The 22,968-nt window shown below is 40.1% G+C and overlaps 1 protein-coding gene and 1 long non-coding RNA gene across 7 annotated transcripts in view; one reads left to right on the forward strand and one right to left on the reverse strand.

Moving 5' to 3' along the window:
- LOC127539929 (uncharacterized) overlaps window positions 1-9,817 on the reverse strand; it is a 59,093-nt gene extending 49,276 nt beyond the window's left edge. Inside the window, exon 1 of the long non-coding RNA XR_007948052.1 lies at window positions 9,705-9,817. This is a non-coding gene — a long non-coding RNA (uncharacterized LOC127539929). The remainder of the gene's footprint in view (window positions 1-9,704) is intronic.
- LOC127539927 (uncharacterized) overlaps window positions 1-22,968 on the forward strand; it is a 38,886-nt gene that overhangs the window by 7,356 nt on the left and 8,562 nt on the right. For 3 of the 6 annotated variants that reach the window (XR_007948049.1, XM_051964379.1, XM_051964380.1), the window contains exons 3-7: window positions 688-741; window positions 3,289-3,441; window positions 7,956-8,111; window positions 9,730-13,435; window positions 13,544-15,256. Coding sequence is in view for 3 of the 6 variants with exons in the window: in XM_051964379.1 (XP_051820339.1) it covers window positions 688-741; window positions 3,289-3,441; window positions 7,956-8,111; window positions 9,730-13,435; window positions 13,544-15,256 (5,782 nt within the window). In the remaining 3 variants the exon portion in view is untranslated. Of the gene's footprint in view, window positions 1-687; window positions 742-3,288; window positions 3,442-7,955; window positions 8,112-9,729; window positions 13,436-13,543; window positions 15,257-16,036; window positions 16,219-16,306; window positions 16,613-16,672; window positions 16,757-22,968 lie in introns of those variants that run through there. The other 3 variants (XR_007948050.1, XR_007948051.1, XM_051964382.1) reach the window with 2 other exon arrangements.

A 22,968-nucleotide genomic window follows, 5' to 3' on the forward strand; every position in this document is an offset into this window, starting at 1 on the left:
TCCTCTTAGTTTTTCTTCCCCTTCAAAAACTGGGTAAAGAATCAAAGTGATTCTGGAAGTTGTAATCACTTGGAAGCCAACACTGAGAAGAATGAGACTGGATGGCTGCCTTCCTTTCCCATTTCTGATCCGTTCACACTTCTCTATGTGTTAATGTTCTGAAGGCACTAACCTGATCTCTCCCCTACTTTACACAAAGATCTACATGGTCTTGCCAATGCCTAGTTAAAAAAGCTAATTTCTACTTCTCCAGGTATTGCAAGCCTTCCCACTCTGATTCTCACATATCTTTTCTGTCTCAAAGCATACCAGCTTTTAAGACAAGGGGACTACTACTCTCCATTATATCCCATTGTCATCAGGCCCTTTCATATTTCTGAGATTTGATCCCTGTCCCTCTCTGTAGCAGATTTGAAGTATCTTCTCCAAACTTTTCTAATTCCCTCAACTGAAAGAGATCTCTCTCACTTGAAATGAATCTGAAACTCTCTCTGGATTTCTCTTTTGCCCCTATAATATTGTGACTTATAGTGTACCCTCCTCCCTTTTGATTCACTATGGCATCTCTTTGCTGCTTTGAGATCCTCTGCTGATGTCCTGAGGGTTTGGTGAAGATATAAATCAATAGATTTGTAGCCTCTGGAGGCTACCTGGCATTCACTAACAAATTTACTTTCTTCTTCACAGTACACCATTACAGGAGTCTTTACCATTCTTAATGTTGTGAAATATGAAAGTCAGGTAAGAAAAGACTTGATTCAAATTATGTATATGTTTTTATTCATATGAAATATGTACCCAAATCGCCAGTAACATAATTGTTTCTGTAGCACATCAAATCAAAAATCATGGCTTTCTTATTTACCAATGTGACTTATCTTCTCTACTGCCCTCATAGTGTCCCATAGAATCACAGAATTTGAGAGTAGGAAGGGATTCCCAGGTCATCTTGGCCAACCTATACCCCAAGGATTATCTAGTTCATTAAAGATTTCCAAGAAGAGTGTTTAGTATAAACACTTAACATCTGTCTTCAGAAATCCAGTCTATGAAAAGAGATCCCAATGAAAATCTTATAAAAGAAAAACAGGAGAACACCGATTTCTCTGTGGCCTGTAGCCCAACTTCATTTTATCAATTCCAGATAATTTTTTTAATCCCTAGGAATTTGGGCAGATGCTTGCTGATAGAGTTGTTAGGACTCAAAGAGAAGAGACTGTAGCTGTAACGTATTTAGCCTGACAATACAGTACATGCTTAATAAATGTTTATTCCATTTCATTCCAGAGTAATTTTAGACTTGTCTTCAGTTTAAGACTGAATTTTCCTACAAGATGCAGGTCCCACTTTGAGTATATAGGCTCATTTTATGGCAAAAAAAAATTGAGGACAGGGGTACAGAAGAAGAATTAATCTTTCTCTGTGGCAATGAGTAAATACAGTCAACAAATTGGCCTACAGAAGGCAAGCTGTCCAGTATCAGGTTTAATGTACAATCGCTTGGTACTTGTCACATTCCCCCTCAGTTTTCTCATCATCTAAATTGAGGGGAGTGGATTAGATATTCTCTAATCCTTATCAGCTTTAAGTCCTTTGCTCCTATTATTCAATTTTTTTTTGGCCCAGAGATCAAAGATGCACTAAATATCAGTTGGAAAAATCCAAGTCAATCTACAAAAAATTATCACAATGTCTACTATTTGCAAGGCACTGTGCTCACTGCTGGGGGGGGGGGGGGGGAGGGGGGAGGGGAGAGAGAAAAAAAAATAAGGAAAAGTCCTTGGCCCTCAAAACTCTAATATTTTGTTACAGCAGGGATTGAAGGAAGCAGTAAGGGCCTTTATTTTCCCCTATGTCTCTGTCTCTCTCTGTATAGCTACTCACATAACCTTTCAGAAAACTCCAAATGCCCACTATGTTCTTGAATTCTCTCCCACTCTTAAATCCATACATGGATTTTCAATGCTTACTTTTAATATTAGGCAGACAGACATCCCTGACTCTCCAAGAACTAATCTAAAAAGCCTTCATCTGAAAAATTCTTATAAAAAGAAGACCTCAAGTTTGGAAATTAAGATGATTCCTGATACAAAATAGATACAAAAAGCACTGGAGGGCATAGGACCTATTTTGGGTCACCCATATCTGGGCGGGCACAGATATCCGTAGGCCATCTTAAAAACACATATTTGGAATAAATAAATCAAGGCAAAATTGAGAGAGGACATTCAATGATAACAAAGGTTATCTGGGAATGAGAAAAGGAGGAATTTTTCAGGATAGGATAGATATATTGTAGAGCATTAGCTGTGGAGCCACTTATGTATTCTTATTCCTCTACTTCCATCCATCATCTTCTAATCTCACCTACTCTATTTCTAGAAGTACTGCTAAGTGGGACAATGGATAAAGAGCTGGGTCTAGAATCAAATTTGACTTCAGACATATTAGTTATATGACCCTAGGAAACTCATTTCACCTATTTACCTCAGTTTCTTCAACTATAAAATGGGTATAATAATACCATCTATCTCCCAGCATTGTTGTGAGGTCAAGATAAATAATATTTATAAAGCACTTAGTATGGTACATAGCAACATATTAATTTATTATTAATATTTATATTAATTATATTATTATATTAAATGTTCAGTTCCTTGCCTCTTCCACTTTTCCCAGTAGGTTTGCTTCCATCTCTGCCAAATATCTAAGGTCAGATATGGGACCAATTCCAATTATTTTGTAAAGATGGGCTAATTAAGCTGCAAGACAGTGAAATCAGGTTTGATTAGTTTGGCCCCAGCTCCCAGAATACATGTATGTGAAAGTTTAACTACCCACAGAACTGGTATCAGCTCTATCCCAAGACATGTCTGTCCTGTGGTCCAGTTAGAGTTAAGTTTCCTGGCTCCCTCCCTCTAACATTATTCTGTCAAAAAATACTCTTATTGCAGGGGTTCCTGTGAAACCCAGTGGTGAAGTCCCCAGTGGCTTGGCCTACTAGAGGTGGGGCAATCTCCCATTAGTGCCATTTCAAGCTCTTTAGTCTAAGAGCTTGGCCTAAAGGCACCTGGAGTCCAGGGAGGGAGGGAGTGTTGGGGGCCTGCCTTGGGCCCATGTGCTGCGCCTCTCAGTGAGTCAGTCACCTTCCTATCACTGCCATTTTTGGGCAGCAAGACAGTATTTCAGGAGCTCTCTCCCATCAGGCACTGTGAAAACCCAGCTGCATGGGGAAGAACCAATAGCTAATTATTCTGCAATAATAATTCTGCAATTATTCTCTTTCAGGATCACATGAGTCTTTACATGGATGTTCTCAGTGCCATGGTCTCTGCATCTGGGATTGGCGTCCTCTTCTACAGCTTATCTGTCCATCAGTTTCTCCAATGTGTTCGCCCTTCAGCAGGCAGCATATGTATCATGAGTGAAATCCTTCTTCATGTAAGTAATTTTATTCCATATGTTGAAATCTCTTTGATTTATACTATTATGCCATAGGTGTTTGGTAGTTTTTCAGTCATGTCCAACTCCGTGTGACCCCTTTTAGGGTTTTCTTGGCAGAGATACTAGGATGGTTTGCCATTTCCTTTTCCATCTCATTTGACAGATAAGGAAAGTGAGGCAAAGTAAAGGGACTTGCTTAGGGTCATACAGTAAGTATCTAAGGCTGGATTTGGGCTCAGGAAGATGATTCCGGACCTCAGGCCCAGGGGAGATGTTCCACACCATAGAATAAAATGTAACTAACCTAATAACACTTCGGCAATTCAGTGTGTACTCTGAGGCAGCTAGATAAAAACATGGATAGACTGTTGGCTCAGGAAGACCTGCTTCAGAAGTTAGTAGCTAAGAGAAGCACTTCAACTTAATCAGCCTTCGTTTCTTTTATCTGCCAATGAGGATAATCATAGCACCTAGCTCATAGGGTGGGTAATGAAGTTCAAATGAGACAACATACAATGCTGAGATCCTTAAAGAGCCATAGAAACACTGCTGGTTATTCTTGCTGTTCTTTCTTTCCAATCCAATCTAACAAACACTATATATAAGGTCCTGGAAACACAAAGACAAAAGAATCTCTGCTCTCAAGTTGCTTCTCCTCAACTGGGAGAGATGTGGCCATTTGAGAAGGGAGAGAAACAGCAATCCCTTGGGAGAATCAGGAAGGACTTCCCAGAGAAGAAGGTCCCTGAAGGGAAGTGAGGGATTTTCGAGGGTGGGGGTGCCAAGAAGCATCCAGGCATGGGAGGCAGCAAAGGTATGAGTTCAGAAAACAGTAGGTGGGCCATTTGGGCTTGGCACAAAAATGAATGAAGGGAAATACTATGAAATTGGGCTGGCAATAATGTAAGGGGGAGCTGGGGAGAGGGAGGAAACGGTTGTTCTTTCCTTGGGCTATGAGGGGGCTCCATAGTGCCCAGAGTGCCAGGCTTGGAGTTAGACAGACTGTTTCTGATGCTAAACCGGCCTCAGACACACACCAGCTGTTTGTTCTGGGCAAGTCACCATCCTTCTTGCCTCATCTGCATCTGCAAAATGACCTGGAGAAGAGAATGGCAAATGACTACACTATCTCTGCCAAGAAATCACTAAATGGGGTCATGGAGAGCTGGATACAACATGTTATCTTACACATAAATGGAAACCACTGAAGGTTTTTAACAGGGAAGCACTATCATCACACTGGGGGTTCAGGAAGATGATGAAGGCAATTTCAGAGAAATTGAAGCAGGTCTAGTGAGGAGTCACTGTAATGATCCAGGGGAGAGACAATAAGACAAGATACTCCATGAGGATGAGGGAAGAGCAGGCAAGGGACAGGGGAGGTGCCATTGGGAAAGACTGGAGACTAGCTCTGCAGCACCTCTTAAAAATAGTGTTTTCCTAAGCGAAATGAGGGAGTTGATGAGATAGCCTAGGTCAGCAAGAAAATGTTGAAGTTACTTCTGAGAATAAACACTGTAAAGATTGTAATGTAAATGTTGTAGATTTCAAATGAGTATTACTTAATGACTAACGTAGACCTGGATGTTTCTTGACATTGGAAGAGCCCTGGGTAGTAGCCTGCAACTTCAATTCTGGCTTCATAACTGTGGTCAGATTCCTTTTAAATCTATAAAATGAGGATAACAATATCTCCACTGTTCAAATTACAGACACATGGGAGAAACAAATAAGAGGATGGATGCAAAAGTCTTGTCTGATGATCCCTGTGTTCTGACAAGTCCCTTCCCTTGGTCTCATTTTCCATTTGTAAACTCAGGAAGTTGCACTACATGGTGTTAACAACACAACTATGGTTTACTTACATCATTACATTCGAACCTTCTGATAATCCCATGTAAAGTAGGTGCTAGTATCCACCTTTTACATATAGGAAAATGAGATATAGAGATGTTCATTGATTTGCCTGGGATCCTAGAGCAAGAAAGTGTCTCAGAGTTGGATGTCCCTCATTTCAAATCTAACAATGCATTGATTATGCCATTCTTCTAGCTCCTAAATCCTTGAATCATTTTTTTTTACTTACTCAGAAATGCCTTTTAACTCTCTATTCTACCTACTCCCTAAAATGAAATGAAGCCCTCTGGAACTCCAATTGCCACTAAACTTCATAATTCTTCCCATGGATCTTAATTTTTCAGACTTAACTTTTTGGATTGGAAGGACAGAAATTAAGGCATCTCAGTATCTACTGGGAGATGCCAGTTTCCTCCATTCTCACTGACCCCCAGTGTGACTGCAAAAAGTTGTAACTTTTCTCCATTAAACAACATAGCTATGTAGCAAAAAGCTTTATGTTGTTCAATTGGATAATTAATTCGTTTCTGTGGCTGGTCAAACAAAATTTACCAGAGGAGAACCAAAGGATCCTCAGTCTCCTGATTTAGTCTGGGAAACTACTTTGACCTCACTCATTCTGTGACTTCTATGAAAAGATATAGAAAAGGTCTCTCTATATGCATAAAAAATAGAGGACTTCTAAGAATAAGAGGCAGTCTCTGAAGCAGGTCTTCCTGCTTCTAAGCCTTTCATGCTAATCTCTCTGCAATGATTCTTCCTAAATTAACCTTTCCCCAACATTAATTGCTGGGGTGAAGTAGGGGGAGAGGAATTATCATGGAACTATCTAAGGAAGACCAGTACCATCCACACTGCTTAAGGGCCGAGGTGTTGCATAGGATAAGCCTTCTATTTAGGGATGAACTTAGATTGGTTTCAATTCTAAGTCCATGGGTCATAGATATTAAGGGTTTGGAGTGTTGCCTCAGTGACTTTATCCCAGTCCTTGGGCTATGCCCTAATCATTCACTTAAACCATAGTTTTGCTGGTTCATGACCCCATACTGGGCCTTGTACCTGGATGTGGGGGTCATGAAATTATGATTTATTATCAATAAAGTTTGTTTGATTTATATACCCATTTCCATGTCTACATACCTGGGGTCATATAAAAATTTCTTGAGCAAAAAGTAGTCATGAGTGAAAAAAGTCTTCTAAGAAGTCCTGCTCTAAACAACTCTCTAAAACTATAGGTTGCAGCAAAACTGCCTACCTGTATTGTTTAGAGAGATTCTTCTCACCTGAGGGAGATCCTTATACCAATGAAATCAAAATTTTAGTCTCTATTCTATGAGAGCTATGTTTGCAAAATTTGGGAACTAGCTGGGAGACAAGAAAGAAAGTTTAGATTAAATGAACATTTCTCTGAAATGTATGTCTCTCAGGGATTGGTCAGGGACAATTTGACTTAATAATTGTATTCAAATAACCTGGAAGAGAATTTGACAAGGAAGTCAAATCACATCATGTGAAGTTTAACAAGAATCAAAATGGAAAGTCTACACAACCTTGAATAATAATAATTGCCATGATAATTGTCATTATCATTAGAACTGAATAATAATGAAATTCACTGCCTTGTGAGATGGACTCCCAGAGTCTCAATTTCTTCCAGATCTATTATTCTTTGTTAGTATATGCCAGATAGGAATTTTTACCAGTATAGGTAAATGTGAAAGAAACAGGCTTTAGTTTGTTGCTCTACATGGCCAGAGTTTCCAGAGAAGCTTGATCAATTATCTGCAAAGCCAAAATAGCAAAAGATCTTGTCTTCAACTCCCAAATATTTCCATTCCTTTCCTGCTCACCTTCTGACCTAGATTTCATATCAGAATTCCAGGTCAACAAGAATTCCCACAATTCTCATCTCTCATTCATAGGCATTCCCAGAACCAAGACAAGCTCTATGGGAACACAGTCATATTCCAACTCAAGAATGAGTTTGAGAGCAAAGGGACCAAAGCCATTCATGGCATTTCCTTTGCAAAGTTGAACATTTGAATTTTACCTGATGGCAAAGACTCTTAGAGTTCTGTCAAATTGTTGTGTTTTATATATATATATATATTTCAAAATAAATGGTTTCCTCTTTAAAATTATGTATTTTATTTTATTCATGTAAAAACATTATTCTGAGGAGTCTATAGGATTTCACCAAATGAGTCCACAACATAAATTGGCTTAGAGGCACCCAAGTGGTAGAATGTAAAGACCTGAGTTCAAACCCTGCCTTGGACACTTCAAATTATGTCTTAATTTCTTAAGAGTCTTAAAACAAGTAACTTAACCTCTCTCATCCTCAGTTTCTTTATTCATAAAATGGTATCTACCCTCACAAGATAGTTTGTGGATTCACTGAAATAATAAATGTTAAGAGCTCTGTAAACCTTAAAAAAGCTACATGAATGCCAAGTGATTGTTTTTGCAGTGATGACACTCAAATACCCTACCTGCAATGCGCTCATATCCCATGACTGTAGAAGCAAATGGGGGGGGGGGGAGGTGCCTGCCCTACTTAATGACTCTCCTGACATCATTCAGGCTCTGCCCATCATCTCAAGCCCTTTGAAATTTGGACAACTCTATTCTTTGTTCACCTCTTTCTCTTGTAGGGTATCCTGTCTGTCTTGCTGATCCTAATCATCATCCAATTCTCCATTGCTGCAATAGTCTTAGCCTTGAAGTGTAAAAGAACAGGGGAAAGCTCTGCAGATGAGGCATGTTCCACATCACTGAGAGAACCAAGACAGGCTGTGACATCTTGGAAGGTGACTGCTCTCAGGGAATGGAATGAAGCACAGGAATCCTTTGAGGAAAAAGCAGGGAGGAAGTTATATTACTAAGGAAGTGGTAGGACATTTTCCACCTAGAAGAAATGTCCACTATCTGAAGCTCAAAGAAGGCTGTTTCTTCCAACTTTCATAAAGATTTCTGTTCCTTTTGTGCTTTTTTTTTTTTCTGGGCCCAGAGCCCACATCCCTAGTTGCCACTAGAATCCTGTGGTTTTAGGCCTGAGCTTGGCATTAAGAGAGTCATGGCTTAGAATCAACAACTACTGGTTTTATGACTGTGGACATGACATATTTAAATTGTCTGGGTCTATATCCCTTATGCAACTTGGGTGCATGAGAGGAGAGTGAATGTTCTTTGTAGCACACACTTCAGAGAGTTTTTCTTTTTTGTTTGTGAAAAAAAAAACAATATAGTCTCAGCAAAGTGCCCAAGAAAATACAAGAAAAAATGTAAAAATCCATTATTACTGTAACCTTGATCTTTGAGGTAAAGGAAAAATCTAGCACTCCCCTTGAAATTCTTAGATACTTCTATGAATGCTTTTATGAAATATTAACTGAACATTCAGAATTACTACATAAGGATTCAATTATTCTGTATACATAAGATCACCATGCTTTCAAAAGATAATTAGTGGGAAAGAAGTTGAAAGGGAAATGAGAAAATATTCTGACATGAGCCTTGCCCAAGAAATTCATCCCTCAGTGGCCCTCTGTACCCTGAGCTGGACCAGTTCTAAGATGGCTCAGCTTCCCAGGGGTCCTTGATGACCCTTTTCCAGCATGGCAAAAATTGCTACAGGTGACATACCATTAGTATGTGCTTTGAAAAGCTAGGTCATTTGTGTCTTTTGAAAAAAATTAGAGAACTGAGAGAATTGTGTTCAATTCCATATTGTGGGCAGCCACCCATCCACTGAATCCTTCATAAGTTCAAAATTCTATCCTTCTAAGACCTTCTAAGACACTCAATAGTATGGCAATAAAGTATGGAATCCCATCCAAGGGTGTCATAGAAAAGAATAAAAATAATGAATACCAGCTATTTGATTTTGGCTTATTTATTGCTTTGTTTAAAGATACATATTAAACCCAAAGAAACAGCACATTCTCTTGAAGAAATTATGTATCATTCACTAATACAGCCTTAAGATACATTTTGGTGGGTAGAACCAAGTATTAGAAATTGTAAACAATTTTTGCCTTTAGTGAAGGAAGAGGTAGCCAGTTCTTCCTTTGGATGAATCTAAAGTGAGTAGAAGCTATTTAGGAGAACAAGGTTGAACTATTCTACTTTACTGTATTTATTTATTTATTTATTTATTTTGCTAATAAGAAGTACATAATTGTCACTTCCTAAATACGCTATTGAGCAATGTACTTATCCTAGGGTGGAATATGATCAGAATGGAAGTAAAAATGCCATACGAAAGGGAAGAAAGGAAGATTTGATGACAATAAGGAAACATTTAAAGAAGGCTGGGAATGTTTAGAAAGAGATAGATAGCTTTGAGGAGGAACTGTGGGAAGGATGATTTTTACAAGAAATGACTATGGGGAGATTAATACCTTTCATTTCTGGTTGGCTTTATAGAATGTGTATTTCCGGTCTTCTGAAGTCAAGGAGCCCAAACAAACTGAGAACGTGGAAAACCAATTGCAGATCCAGATTGAGAAAAGTCCTTCTGACAAAAATGAAGAAAAAAAATCAGTCTCCCTAATTAGGGGCTACACTTTCTTTAAACTAAGAGCTTTAGGAAGTCCTGTAACCCGCCCACCTCCTTGCTCTACCCCTCCTCCCCCACCAACTCCTCCACCTCCTCCCCCACCACCTCCACCACCTTCCCCAAAAGTACCAGAAGAAAAGCTTCAAAAACAACGGTGCCCTACTCCAGCTTCTCCAAGTGAATCCTTGCAAATTTCCTATTTCTCTGATCCAAGTTCAAGTGCATTGACACAAGGATCATCTTTCTTAGAACCATGCTCAATAGACAAATCTGTGCAAGTTTCCTCATATTCAGATCTAAGTTCAGGAGGAGAACTGACGGAATTTCCTCCTTCATCCAGCACAAGTTCAGTTAGTGAATCCACAAAATGTCTCTCTACCTCCAGCTCAGAAGATGCCAATATTTGTCCCAAACTACCATCAGTGAGCATATCTGTGCAATTTCCTTCTGTCTCATGCACTACATCGAGAGAATTTGTAGGTGCCAAACGTTCAAGCATCCGTTTTGGGACCAAATCTGTGCAATGTCCTCCTATCTCAGGTACAACTACCCCAACAGAAGCGGACAATGAAGATTTCCTGACCAAACGTTTGCAATTTCCTAATGTCTCATACACAATTTCTTCAACAGATGCTTTGGATACTTCAGACCATTTTGCATTGACGAAATCTGTACAATTTCCTTCTGTCTCATGCACAAATACATCAATAGAAGGCATAGATGCATCTGACTTTGCACTGACCAAATCTGTGCAATTCCCTTCTCTATCATGCATAGCTACATCAACAGATGAAGAATCTTCAGGCCTCCTGTCACGGACAAAATCTGTGCAATGTCCTTCTGAATCAGGCATGGCTACATCAAAACAGAGCAAGGCTATGCAATTTCCTTCTACCACGTGCATGGTTACAACAGAAGATAGCACACCTTCAGGCCTACTTGTACTAAGCAAGTCTATACAATTTCCTCCCTTCTCAAGCAGAACTACATCACCAGAAATCATAGATGCCGCACCTTCAGGCCAACTTTCACTGTCCAAATCTGTGCAATTCCCTTCTACCTCAGGCACAATTACACCAACAGAAAGTCTTCCTCCATCCCATTTCAGTTCACTGCGTCAAACTACGATAGATGCCACACCTTTCAGCTCATGGGACCATTCTTCAACTCTGAAATCTCCACCTCTCTCGCTCCCAGCTACACGGAGAGCTACACCAGAAGCCACAGAAAGTGTTCCTCCATCCCATTTCAGTTCAATGCGTCAAACTGTACTAGATAACACAGCTTACGGCTCACTTGACCTAACTACATCTGTGTTATCTCCTCCTCTCTCGGGCCCAGCTACACGAAGGGCTACACCAGAAGCCACAGAAAGTCTTCCTCCATCCCATTTCAGTTCAATGCGTCAAACTATTATAGATACTACACCTTATGGTTCACTTGATGTAACTACATCTGTGAAATCTCCACCTCCCTCAGAGCCAGCTACACGAAGGGCCACACCAGAAGCCACAGAAAGTCTTTTACCATCCCATTATGGTTCAGTGCGTCAATCTATGATAGCTGCCACACCTTATAGCTCATTTGACCGAACTACATCTATGAAATCTCCACCTCCATCAATCCCAGCTACACGAAGGGCTACACCAGAACCCACAGAAAGTCTTCCACCATCCCATTTTAGTTCAATGCGTCAATCTATGGTACCTGCCACACCTTTCGGCTCACTTGACCGAACTACATCTCTGAAATCTCCACCTCCCTCGGTCCCGGCTACACGAAGGACCACACCAGAAGCCACAGAAAGTCTTCCACCATCCCATTTTGGTTCAGTGCGTCAATCTATGATAGCTGCCATGCCTTTTGGATCACTTGATGTGACTACATCTGTGAAATCTCCACCTTCCTCGGTCCCAGGTACACGTAGGGCTACACCAGAAATTCCAGAAAATCAAGCCATGGAAGATGCCTCACTTTCAGGCCTTGCTGCACTGACTAAATCTATTCAGTTTCCTTCTATCTCAGGCATGGCTATGCTCACCGAAGTCCCAGAAAAACAATCTCTGGAAGACACCACAGGCCTACTTGAGCTGAACAAGGCTATACAATTTCCTTCTCTCTCAAGCAGAGGCACATTAGAAGTCCCAGAAAGTCTTCCACCATCCCATTTCAGTTCAATGCGTCCACCTATGATAGATGCCACACCTTATGGCTCACTTGACTTCACACTGAAATCTCCACTTTCCTCTGCCCCAGCTACTCGAAGGGCTACACCAGAAGCCACAGAAAGTCTTCCACCATCCCATTTCAGTTCAATGCGTCAATCTATGGTACCTGCCACACCCTTCGGCTCACTTGACCGAACTACATCTCTGAAATCTCCACCTCCCTCAGAGCCAGCTACACGAAGGGCTACACCAGAAGCCACAGAAAGTCTTCCACCATCTCATTTTGGTTCAGTGCGTCAATCTATGATAGCTGCCACACCTTTTGGCTCACTTGACCTAACTACATCTGTGAAATCTCCACCTTCCTCAGCCCCAGATTCACGTAGGGCTACACCAGAAATTCTAGAAAGTCAAGCCATGGAAGATGCCCCGCTTTCAACACTCACTAAATCTATTCAATTCCCTTCTATTTCAGGCATGGTTATGCCAGAAAATCAGCCTATGGAAGATACCACACCTGCAGGCATACTTGCACTAACCAAGGGTATACAATTTCCTTCTATATCAAGCAGAGGTGCATCAGCCGAAATCCCAGAGAGTCTTCCACCTTCCCATTATAGTTCAATGCGTCCACCTATGATAGATGCCACACCTTATAGCTCATTTGACCGAACTATATCGGTAAAATCTCCACCTCCCTCAGTCCCAGCTACACGAAGGGCTACACCAGAACCCACAGAAAGTCTTCCACCATCCCATTTCAGTTCAATGCGTCAGTCTATGATACCTGCCACACCTTTTGGCTCACTTGATCGAACTATGAAATCTCCACCTCCCTCAGTCCCGGCTACACGAAGGGCTACACCAGAACCCACAGAAAGTCTTCCACCATCCCATTTCAGTTCAATACGTCAATCTATGGTACCTGCCACACCTTATATGTCATTTGATCGAACTGTGAAATCTCCACCTCCCTCAGTCCCGTCTACACGAAGGGCTACGCCAGAACCCACAGAAAGTCTTCCAGCATCCCATTTCAGTTCAATGCGTCAATCTATGGTACCTGCCACACCTTATATGTCATTTGATCGAACTGTGAAATCTCCACCTCCCTCAGTCCCAGCTACACGAAGGGCTACACCAGAACCCACAGAAAGTCTTCCACCATCCCATTTCGGTTCAATGCGTCAATCTATGGTACCTGCCACACCTTTCGGCTCACTTGATCGAACTGTGAAATCTCCACCTCCCTCAGTCCCAGCTACACGAAGGGCTACACCAGAAGCCACAGAAAGTCTTTCACCATCCCATTTCGGTTCAGTGCGTCAATCTATGATAGCTGCCATGCCTTTTGGCTCACTTGATGTGACTACATCTGTGAAATCTCCACCTTCTTCAATCCCAGGTAAACGTAGGGCTACACCAGAAATTCCAGAAAATCAAGCTATGGAAGATGCTGCACTTGCAGACTTTCTTGCACTGACTAAATCTGTTCAATTTTCTTCTATCTCAGGCACGCCTATGCCCATGGAAGTCCCAGAAAATCAGCCTATGGAAGATACCATACCTGCAAGCCTACTTGCGCTGCCCAAGGGTATCCAGTTTTCTTCTATGTCAAGCAGAGGTGCATCAGCTGAAATTCCAGAGATTCTTCCACCATCCCATTATAGTTCAATGCGTCAAACTCTTATAGATGCTACACCTTATGGCTCATTTGATGTAACTACATCTGTGAAATCGCCACCTCCCTCAGAGCCAGCTACACGAAGGGCCACACCAGAAGCCACAGAAAATCTTTCACCATCCCATTATGGTTCAATGCGTCAATCTATGATAGCTGCTACACCTTATAGCTCATTTGACCGAACTACATCTGTGAAATCTCCACTTTCCTCTGTCCCAGCTACACGAAGAGTCACACCAGAAGTCACAGAAAATTTTCCTCCTTCCCATTTTAGTTCAGTGCGTCAGTCTATGATAGCGGCCACACCTTATAGCTCATTTGATCGAACTGTGAAATCTCCACCTCCCTCACTCCCGGCTACACGAAGGGCTACACCAGAAGCCACAGAAAATCTTCCTCCATCCCATTTCGGTTCAGTACGTCAATCTATGATAGCTGCCACGCCTTTTGGCTCACTTGACCTGACTACATCTGTGAAATCTCCACCTTCCTCCGTTCCAGGTTCACGTAGGGCTACACCAGATATTCCAGAAGATCAAGTCATGGAAGATGTCGCACTTGCAGATCTTCTTGCACTGACTAAATCTGTTCAATTTCCTTCTATCTCAGGCATGCCCACAGAAATCCCAGAAAATCAACCTCTGGAAGACACCACGGGCATACTTACCCTGAGCAAGGGTATACAATTTCCTTCTTTATCAAGCAGAGGTGCATCCGAAATCTCAGAAAGTCTTGCACCATCCAATTTCAGTTCAGTGCGTCAATCAATGGTAGATGCCACACCTTATGGCTTACTTAACCTGATTACATCTGTGAACTCTCCATCTTCCTCTGTCCCAGCTACAAGAAGAACTACAGCAGTCTCAGAAAATCTTCCACCATCCCATTTTGGTTCAGTACGTCAAACTATGATAGATGCCACACCTTTTGGTTCAGTTGACCTATCTAGATCTATGAAATCTCCACTTTCTTCTGTCCCAGCTACACGAAGGGCTACACCAGAAGTCACAGAAAATTTTCCTCCATCCCATTTTGGTTCAATGCGTCAACCTATGGCAGATACCACACATTTTGGTCCAGTTGACCTAATAATAGCAGTGCAATCTCCATCTTCATCTGTCCTAACTACACAAGGGTTTATAGCAACTGAAGTTCCAGAAAATCAATTCATGGAAGATTCCATAATGTCAGGCCGCCGTGCATTGAGCAAAGCTATTCAATTTCCTTCCATCTCAGGCCCAACTACACCAATAGACGTCTCCGAAAATCAATCCACTGAAGATGTCACACTTTCAGGCCCTCTTGTACGGTCCAAATCTGTGCAATTTCCTTCTATCTCAGGCACAGCTACACCTACAGAAGTCCCAGAAAATCATCTTCTACCCAATTTCAGTTCAATACCACAATCTATGGAAGATGCCACACCTTTCGACTTATTTAACGTGACTTCATCTGTGCAATCTCCACGTTCCTCTGCCCCAGTTCCACGAAGATCTACTACACCAACAGAATTCAGAGAAAATCGTCATCTATCCACTTTCGGTTTGTTGACTCATTCCACTGAAATTGCTCCACCTTTACGCTTTATCTTATCTATTCAATCTCTAATTTTCTCTGTCCCAACTACACCAAGGGTAATCACAGAAAATTCTCATCCATCCAATTTAAGTTCATTGACTCATTCCACTGAAATTGCTACACCTTTATACTTAATTGACCTGACCACACTTGTATTCATAGAAGCAGTACCTTTCACATCTACACAATCTCTATTTACTTCTGCCCCAACTGTTCCAAGAGAACTCTTGGAAGATCCTCATTTATCCATTTTAATCACATCATCTCAGTCTACTGAAATTGCCACCCCTTTTGGCTTACTTGACCTTGTCTCATTTTCACAATCTCCACATTCTTCTGTCCTGACAACACTAACGGAGGTCTCAGAAAGTCCTCCTTTATTCAATTTAAGTCCATTGATTCAATCTATTGAAAGTACCACACATTCAAGCCCAAGTTTGCTGACCAAATCTGTGCAATTTCCTTCTCTCTCAGACACAGTTATCTCAACAGAAATCCCAGGTAATCCTCTTCCATCCAAATTCAATTCAATGACTCAATCTATGGAAGATGCCACATCTTTAGGCCCATTTTCACTGACCAAATTTATACAGTTTCCTTCTATCTCAGGCTCAGTTACCTCAACAGAAGTCCCAGGAAATCCTCTTCCATCCAATTTCAGTTCAATGACTCAATCTATAGAAGACGTCACACCTCCAAGCCCAAGTTTGCTGACCAAATTTGTGCAATTTCCTTCTATCTCAGGCCCGGCTACCTCAACAGACATCTCAGGAAACCCTCCTCCATCCAATTTCAATCCAATGACTCAATCTATGGAAGATGCCACACCTTCAAGTCCACGTTTGCTGACCAAATCTGTGCAATTTCCTTCTGTCTCAGGCTTGGCTGCCTCAACAGAAGATTCAGGAAATCCTCCTCCATCCAATGTAAGTTTAATGACTCAATCTGTGGAAGATGCCACACCTTCAAGCCCACTTTCGCTGACCAAATCTGTGCAATTTCCTTCTATCTCAGGCCCGGCTATCTCAACAGAAGTCTCAGGAAATCCTCCTCCATCCAATTTAAGTTCAATGACTCAATATATGGAAGATGCCACACCTTCAAGCCCACATTTGCTGACCAAATCTGTGCAATTTCCTTCTATCTCAGGCCCAGCCATCTCAAGAGAAGTCTCAGGAAATCCTCTTCTATCCAATTTAAGTTCGATGATTAAATCCATGGAAGAAGAGAGACCTTCAGGCCTACTTGCCCTGAACAAATCTGTGCAACTTCCCTCTTTCTCAGGGCCAAGTAAATCAAATAAAATCATACAGATTCTCCCTTTCTCTTCCAAATCAAATTCACTCACAAACAAATCTGTGCATTTTCCCTCTTTTTCAGGTCCAAGTGCACCAATAGCTGAAGTTCCCTCTTTCTCTGCACTGAGCTCATCAAAGGAATCCACAAAACTTCTAATTTCTGCAAGTAAATCTATACAATTCCATTCTTTCTCAGATTCTGTTCCAGCAAGTAAATTTATAATAGGTCCCTTTCCCCCTGACTCAAGTTCATCAAGGGAACACATAGATGTTTCTTCTTTTGGATCTATTGCAATAAGCAAATCTTCGCAAGTATCTTTCTTGATTTCAAGTTTAGTCAAAGAATGTATAAAGAGTCCATCTTTGCTAAGATTAAATTCAGGGCCAAAAGTAAAAAAAGATCATCCTCCTTTTGTTCCAATTTTATCAAAAGAATCCAGAGGAGCTCATTTTTCATATAGCCTAATTTCAGAAAACAAAGGCATGCAGGTTCCTTGTGTTGAGATTTTTTTTTCAAATAAAGCTATCCAAATTCCTTCTATATGTGAAATACATTTAGTGAATGACTCTGCAGAAGTTCTGTGTGCATTCAGCTCAAGTCAATCAGGAGAATTTATACAATATCCCATTGCAGCTAGAATAATTTTAGAAAGCAAATCAATACAAGTTCCTTTTTCTGCTGCTATATTTTCTTCAAGTGAATCTATAAAATTTTCTTCCTCCAGTGAAATTTCAATGACACAATACACACAAGGTCTTTCATGTTTTGATTCAATATCAAGTGAATGCATGGAAGTTCAATCTTTCTCAGTTCCACTTTCATCAAACAAATCCATGCAAATTCCTTATTTTTCTGAGTCAAAGTCATCAAAAGAAGACATATACTTTCTCTCAACCTACCATACTATTGCTGTGAACAAACTGATGAAAGTAAGTTTCTTTTCTGATATAAATCCATCTTCTCCACACAGAGAAGTTATAGCTTTGCCAGGTCAACTTTTATCAAGAGAATCCAAGTTCCCCTTGGATTTTGTTGCTATTTTAAGCATCAGGCTTATTCGATTTCCTTCATTTTCTGATCTAAGTTCATCAGACACATGTACACAAGAACTCCCATCTCTTCAAGTTGCAGTTTTATCACAAGAATTTATAAATGTTTGTATTTTCTCTGAAACTAATTCACTGACAGAAGCTGCTACAGTTCCCTCTACTTATGGTGGCCTTATATTTGCCAAGTCTACACAAGTTTCTTTTATTTTTGTCTTAAGTTCATCAATAGTAGTAACAGAAAAATTTATATCCTTCCCAGATCCACTTTTATCAAAGGAATCAATAGAACACAACTCCAATTCTGTTATTAATTCACTTAGTAAACACACACACATTCCTTCTATATCTTACACAAGTTTATTAAATTTAAATACAGAAGTTTCATCTTTCTTGCTTCCATTTTATCCAATAGAATCCAGGCAATTTTCTGATTCCTCTGACTCACCTTTACTGAGAAAAGAGAAACAAATGTATTCTATCAATGGACCTGTTTCAGATAGAGAATGCACACAAGTTTCTCACTCTTCTGATAAAAGTTTACCAACAGAAACTTTACAATTACTGAGAGAAGATACAAATTTGCCTTCTAGTCATGGATCTATTTCAGTGAGACAATTCACACAAAGTTCTCATTCTTCTGATAAATGCTTATCAACAGAAAATTTACAGATTCTCTCCATCGACTTTGATGTCAGAGTGAGCAACTTGACACAACTCTCTACTCCGTCTGATGCAAGTTCATCAACTGAATGTATAAAAGAGATTATGCCTTTTCCAGTGCCACTTAAATTGAGAAAATCCAATCTCTCAAATCTTGGTATTAATTCGGGCAGCAAGCTCACACAAATTCCTTTTATCTTTGATCCAAGTTCATTACATATGAACACATCTTCATCTTTCATGCTACCATTTTATCCAATAGAATCCAGGAAATTTTCTGATTTCTCTCTGATGAGTCTCCTAAGAGAAAACATGCAAATTCCTTCTGTCCTTGGAACTATTTCAATGAACAAATGCACAGTATTTTCTCGCTCTTTTGATAAATGTTTGCCAACAGAAACTTTACAAGTTCCCTCTACCCTCCTTGTTATCACAGTGAGCAAATCAATACTACAACCCTCCTTGTCTGGAACAAGTTCATCAACTGTATGTGTAATAAAAGTTCTTTGTTTGGCATGTTCTCTTTCACCAAGAGAATCCTTCCAAAATCCCTCAAATCTTGGTGTGATTTCAGTCAGCAAGCTCACAAAATTTCCTTCTTTCTCTGACCCAAGTTCATTGAATGCCAAAACAGAAATTACATTTTTCTTGCTTCCATTTTGTCCAAAAGAATCCAAGCACTTTTCTGATTTCTCTGACACAATGCTACCAAGAGAAAATGTACAAATTCCCTCTATACTTGGATCTCTTTCCATGAGTAAATGCACACAATTTTCTCATACCTCTGATAAAAGCTTACCAACAGGAACTTTACAAATTCCCTCTACCCACCTTGCTATCACAGTGAACAAATTAATGCAACATACTTTATTCTTTGATGAAAGTTCATTAGCTGTAAGCATAGAAGTTGTTACACCTTTCCCATCTCTTCTAAAATCAAAGGAATCAATACAACATCCCTCAAACCTTGGTAATATATTAGTCAGTAAGTCTGTCCAATTTTCTTCTTCCTCTGTTCTAAGTTCATTGAATATAAACATAAAAGAAGTTTCATCTTTCTTGGTTCCACTTTGTCCAAAGGAATCCAAGAAGTTTTTTGATTTCTTAAATATGAGTTTCTCTAGAGAAAATAGGCAAATTCTATCTATTCTTGGACTTATGACAGTAAGCAAAGACACACAATTTTCTCACTACTGTAAGAAAACTTTACCAACAGAAACTTTAAAAATTCCCTCTATCAACCTTCCTGTCACAGAAAGCAAGCCAATACAACCTACCTATTTCTTTAATATGTCTTTCCCGGATTCATTAAAATCAAAGGAATCCATCCAACATCTCTCAAAACTCGGTGGTATTTCAGTTAACAAGTCCAATCAATTTTCTTCTTTCTTTGTCCCAAGTTCATTTAATGTAAACACAGAAGAAGTTCCATCCTTCTTGCTTCCATTTTGTCAAACAGAATCCAAGCACTTTTCTGATTTCTCTGACACAAGTTTACTGAAAGACGACACACAGAGGCTATTTCAGTGAGCAAATGCACATAATTTACTCACTCATCTTGTTAAACTTTGTAAAAGTTTAACAACAGAAATTTTACAAGTTCTTTCCACCCACCTTGCTGTCATAAAGACCACATCTACTACTTTGACGTAAATTCATCAGCTATAAATGCAGAAGAAGCTATGTCTTTCTCAGGCCAACATAAATCACAGAAATCTATACAAGATCATGCAAATCTTGATATTATTTCAGTGAATAAGTCCACCCAAGTTTCTTCTTCCTCTGTCCCAAGTTCATTGAATGAGAGCACAAAAGAAATTCTACATTTCTTGTTTCCATTTTGTTCAATAGAATCCAGGCAGTTTTCTGATAGCTCTGATACTTGCCTACTAAAAGAAGACTCACAAAAAGCTCCTAACCTTGGAACTCTTTCATTGAGCAGCTGCACACAACTTTCTCACTCCTCTCATAAAAGTTTAACAACAGAAAGTTTACCAGTTCCCTCTGCTGATCTTGCTGTCACACAGAGCAAATGGACACAAACTACTTCTTCATTGGACATAAGTCCATCAGGAGTAGACATAAAAGAAGGAAAATCTTTCTCAGGTTCACTAAAATCAAGAGAATCCATCCAACACCTCTCAAAGCTTGGTGATATTATAGTTAACAAGTCCACCCAAGTTTCTTCTTCCTCTTTCCTAAGTTCAGTAAATGTGAACACAGAAGAAGCTCTATCTGTCTTGCTTCCATTTCATCCAACAGAATCCAAGGAACTTTCTGATTTTGACACAGGTCTACCAAAAGAAGACACAGAAAGGCCGCCTATCCCTGAACCTATTTCAGTGAGCAGCCAAATACAACTCTCTCAGTCCTCTCATAAGAGTTTAACAGAAATTTTACCAGTTCCCTCTACTGATATTGCTGTTACAGAGGACAAATGGACACAAACTACTTCCTTATTGGATGTAAGGCCATCAGGGGTAGGTATAAAAGAAGCTACATCTGCCCCAGGTTCACTAAAATCAAAGGAATCCATCCAACCTCTCTCAAACCTTAGTCTTGTTTTACTCAGCAAGTCCACCCAAGTTTCTTCTTCCTCTTTCCTAAGTTCAGTGAATGTGAACACAGAAGAAGCCCCATCTGGCTTGCTTCCACTTCATCCAAAAGAATCCAGGCAACTGTCTGACGTTGACACAGGTCTATCAAAAGATGACACAGAAAAGTCTATCCCTGAACCTATTTCAGTGAGCAGCCAAATCCAACTATCTCAGTCCTCTCATAAAAGTTTAATAGAAGAAATGTTACCAGTTCCCTCTACTGATATTGCTGTTACAGAGGACAAATGGACACAAACTACTTCCTTACTAGATGTAAGGCCATCAGAGGTAGGCATAAAAGAAGCTACGTCTGTCCCAGTTTCACTAAAATCAGAGGAATCTATCGAATATCTCTCAAACCTTAGTCTTGTTTTGCTCAGCAAGTCCACCCAAGTTTCTTCTTCCTCTTTCCTAAGTTCATTGAATGTGAACACAGAAGAAGCCCCAGAAAGGCTTACTATCCCTGAACCTATTTCAGTGAGCAGCCAAATGCAACTCTCTCAGTCCCCTCATAAAAGTTTAACAGAAATTTTACCAGTTCCCTCTGCTGATCTTGCTGTTACAGAGGACAAATGGACACAAACTACTTCCTTATTGGATGTAAGGCCATCAGGGGTAAGCATAAAAGAAGCTACATCTGTCCCAGTTTCACTAAAATCAGAGGAATCTATCGAACATCTCTCAAACCTTGGTCTTGTTTTACTCAGCAAGTCCACCCAAGTTTCTTCTTCCTCTTTCCTAAGTTCAGTGAATGTGAACACAGAAGAAGCCCCAGAAAGGCTTACTATCCCTGAGCCTATTTCAGTGAGCAGCCAAATGCAACTCTCTCAGTCCCCTCATAAAAGTTTAACAGAAATTTTACCAGTTCCCTCTGCTGATCTTGCTGTCACACAGAACAAATGGACACAAACTACTTCCTTATTGGATGTAAGGCCATCAGGGGTAAGCATAAAAGAAGCTACATCTGTCCCAGTTTCACTAAAATCAGAGGAATCTATCGAACATCTTTCAAACCTTGGTCTTGTTTTACTCAGCAAGTCCACCCAAGTTTCTTCTTCCTCTTTTCTAAGTTCAGTGAATGTGAACACAGAAGAAGCCCCAGAAAGGCTTACTATCCCTGAGCCTATTTCAGTGAGCAGCCAAATGCAACTCTCTCAGTCCCCTCATAAAAGTTTAACAGAAATTTTACCAGTTCCCTCTGCTGATCTTGCTGTCACACAGAACAAATGGACACAAACTACTTCCTTATTGGATGTAAGGCCATCAGAGGTAGGCATAAAAGAAGCTACATCTGTCCCAGTTTCACTAAAATCAGAGGAATCTATTGAACATCTCTCAAATCTTAGTCTTGTTTTACTCAACAAGTCCACCCAAGTTTCTTCTTCCTCTTTCTTAAGTTTAGTGAATGTGAACGCAGAAACAGCTCCATCTGTTTTGCTTCCATTTCATCCAAAAGAATCCAGGCAGCTGTCTGACTTTGAAACAGGTCTACCAAAAGAAGATACAGAAAAGCCTACTATCCCTGAGCCTATTTCAGTGAGCAGCCAAATACAACTTTCTCAGTCCTCTCATAAAAGTTTTACAGAAGAAATTTTACCAGTTCCCTCTACCCATCTTGCTGTCATAGAGAGTAAATCAAAACAGTCTACTCCTTTATTTAATGCAAGTTCATCAGCTGTAGGCATAAAAGAAGTGATGTCTTTTCAGCTTTCACGAAGATCAAAGGAATCTATCCAAGATATCACAAACCTTGGTATTATTTCAATCAATAAGTCTACCCAAGTTTCTTCTTCTTCTGTCCCAAGTTTATTGAATGAGAAAACAAAAGAAATTCTACATTTCTTGTTTCCATTTTGTCCAATAGAATCCAGGCAGTTTTCTGATATTTCTGATACTTGCCTACTAAAAAAAGACCCACAAAGGACTTCTCTCATACCTATTTCACTGAGCAAATGCACACAATTTTCTCATTCTTCTCATAAAAGTTTAACAGAAACTTTATCACTTCCCTCCACCTATCTTGCTGTCACAGAGAGCAAATTGAAACAATCTACTTCCATAATTAAGGCAA

Source organism: Antechinus flavipes, chromosome 6 (assembly GCF_016432865.1).
Source record: "Antechinus flavipes isolate AdamAnt ecotype Samford, QLD, Australia chromosome 6, AdamAnt_v2, whole genome shotgun sequence".
Taxonomy (NCBI): domain Eukaryota; kingdom Metazoa; phylum Chordata; class Mammalia; order Dasyuromorphia; family Dasyuridae; genus Antechinus; species Antechinus flavipes.